General features: G+C 39.8%; 1 protein-coding gene across 1 annotated transcript in view; it reads left to right on the top strand.

Annotated features, from left to right (window-relative positions):
• The first annotated feature begins 843 nt into the window (after window positions 1–843).
• LOC134195757 (uncharacterized) overlaps window positions 844–2,500 on the top strand; it is a 1,662-nt gene continuing 5 nt past the window's right edge. The window contains exons 1-2 of the mRNA XM_062664835.1: window positions 844–886; window positions 1,899–2,500. The exon at window positions 1,899–2,500 is cut by the window's right edge and continues 5 nt beyond it. Of these exons, the coding sequence (XP_062520819.1) occupies window positions 859–886; window positions 1,899–2,365 (495 nt within the window). The 5' untranslated portion in view covers window positions 844–858 and the 3' untranslated portion in view covers window positions 2,366–2,500. The remainder of the gene's footprint in view (window positions 887–1,898) is intronic.

Raw genomic sequence — 2,500 nt, 5'->3', positions numbered from 1 at the left:
TAGGCAAACGCCTTCCTCGTCATTCTATCTGCGAACTCTCAACGCGAGCGCTACACACGACACGATGCCTGTTGGAAAATTGGGACCCGGTGCCGGACAGGGCGCAAACTACAGCCAAGGATCCGTGAACATCGAACACGGCAAGTCCAGCCAGCAAATCGCCTCCGAAGGGAAGAACATCCAGTCGACGGGGATTGCCAAGGCGGACAAGGGAGCCGATTACAGCGCGGGCTCGGTGAGCATCGACCATGCGACGCACAGTCAGGCGACGGCCACCGCCGGAAATCAGGCCTCTCTGGCCATTGGAAAGGGAGGACAGGGAGGAAAATGAAGCCGGACACAATGGAGGTTGACATCTTGTCTGCAGGGGATGGAAGTGATGGAATGGACGTGGACGTAGTGATAAGCTTATTGTAATTTGGATTGAGTAGTGTCTATTGCAGGGCGTTTTCAGTGTGTATTTGTGCGTCGTCCTCTGGGGTAGAGTTCTCTGCGTGCTTCACAGCGCTAAGTTAATTAGCACTCTGTTTGAAGACAAAGCATTGATATCGCAGCTTCTTGGACAAATAGTTAGAAGTCACTTCGCGGTGTGAGGTGTGGTGTGGTGTGTCCTTCTGTAATCGTGCGTGGCCATGCAGTAGATGGGTTGGCCGGCTACGAGGTTAGAATGTGCAACCCGGATGTGATCAGATACCGGTGTTGTTGTTGCCCGGATGTGAGTGTTGGCATTCAAGTATTGGCATTCAAGTATTACCCGGGTAGTGTCCGGTATTTGGAGAGGTTTTCATACTGAGTGAGTCGTAGCGAAAGATTTTAGTATTGCGAGTTTGTGTATTTTCAAGTACGAGTTGAGAGGTTATGCCATATTGGAAGTTGATAGTAGAAGGTGCGTGTTGTAACTCTTGGGAACATCGAGTAACTTAAGATCCGAATATTATTTAATTTATATTATTGATTGTTTATTTTTAATTTCATTTCTTTTTGTTTTTATTTCTTTTTTGTTTTTTTATTTTTGTTATTTTATTTTTATTTCTTTTTTGTTTTTATTTCTGATATTTTATTTTTATTTCTTTTTTGTTTTTATTTTTGTTATTTTATTTTTATTTCTTTTTTGTTTTTATTTTTGTTATTTTATTTTTATTTCTTTTTGTTTTTATTTCTGATATTTTATTATTTCTTTTTTGTTTTTATTTTTGTTATTTTATTTTTATTTCTTTTTTGTTTTTATTTTTGTTATTTTATTTTTATTTCTTTTTTGTTTTTATTTCTGATATTTTATTTTTATTTCTTTTTTGTTTTTATTTTTGTTATTTTATTTTTATTTCTTTTTTGTTTTTATTTTTGTTATTTTATTTTTATTTCTTTTTTGTTTTTTATTTTTGATATTTTATTTCTTTTTCTTTTTTGTTTTTATTTTTGTTATTTTATTTTTATTGTAGTTTTTTGTTTTTCTTATTTTTTATTTTGTTTTTATTTTAATTTTAAATTTTTTATTTTTGTATTATTAATTATATCAACCTTGCACAATATTGTTTAAAATTTGAGGCTAGTGGAAGTGTACAGTAGTGCTACACTGTAAGCAGATGATCAGAGAAATAACTGCAGTATGTGTGTTTAGTGGGTAGATGCATGTTTGGCTTTCATTATGTCTACTTATTGAAACTCCTGACTCAAGAGGCACTTGTATGAGTTCCTTGCCACATGTGCTCATTCTGGGCGGATGGACACACACACACACACACACACACACACACACACACACACACACACACACACACAATCGTCAACAATGACGATTATGATCAGCACCAATCTTGATTACTAGACGTCCCTCTTGTAAATTAGTTTAATTAACTTACTTAAAATTAATTAAATTTTTAATAATTGCAATCCTGTAGGTCCCGGATTAACACCATTACCTCACTTAGCGTTACCAGTATCAACGCTATGGGCGGTTTTCTCGTCAGGCCCACCCACTTCTGACGTCATCCCTCGCAGCCTCGTTCTCGTGCCACATTGTAGCAAACGTGCAGACATCAACATGCCGATCGGAAAGCTAGACAAGACAGCAGGAAAAGGAGCCGACTACAGCGCCGGAAGCGTCACCATGGAGTCGCAATGCAGCCAAACGGCCAGTCGACAAGACGTCAAGTCGCTCTCCATCAGCAAGGGCATTGCTACCTCGAATAGCTACGGACCGGGAGCGGTAGGCGTGGAGACAGCAATCGCACAGAAAGAGATGCGCAGCGACAAGCAGTCGCTCTCAATAGACAGGGGAGTCGGAGGCACGAGCCTCGTCGGGCCCGGAGCGATGGGCGTCGAGAAGTGCAAAGAAGTGCAGCAGCTGGCGAGTGGAAAGAACTAGAGACGACGTCTATTTCACTATTTTTCGTTTCGTTTTTTAAAGAAAGAGCGCGATGGGCGTGGACTCGCGCGTGTGTGTGTTTGTGTGTGTTTGTTTCTGTTTTGCTCGGTTTTCTCGATTAGATTTCGGTTTGCG

This window comes from Corticium candelabrum, chromosome 20 (assembly GCF_963422355.1).
Source record: "Corticium candelabrum chromosome 20, ooCorCand1.1, whole genome shotgun sequence".
Taxonomy (NCBI): Eukaryota; Metazoa; Porifera; class Homoscleromorpha; order Homosclerophorida; family Plakinidae; genus Corticium; species Corticium candelabrum.
This window is presented reverse-complemented; position numbering and strand designations above follow the sequence as displayed.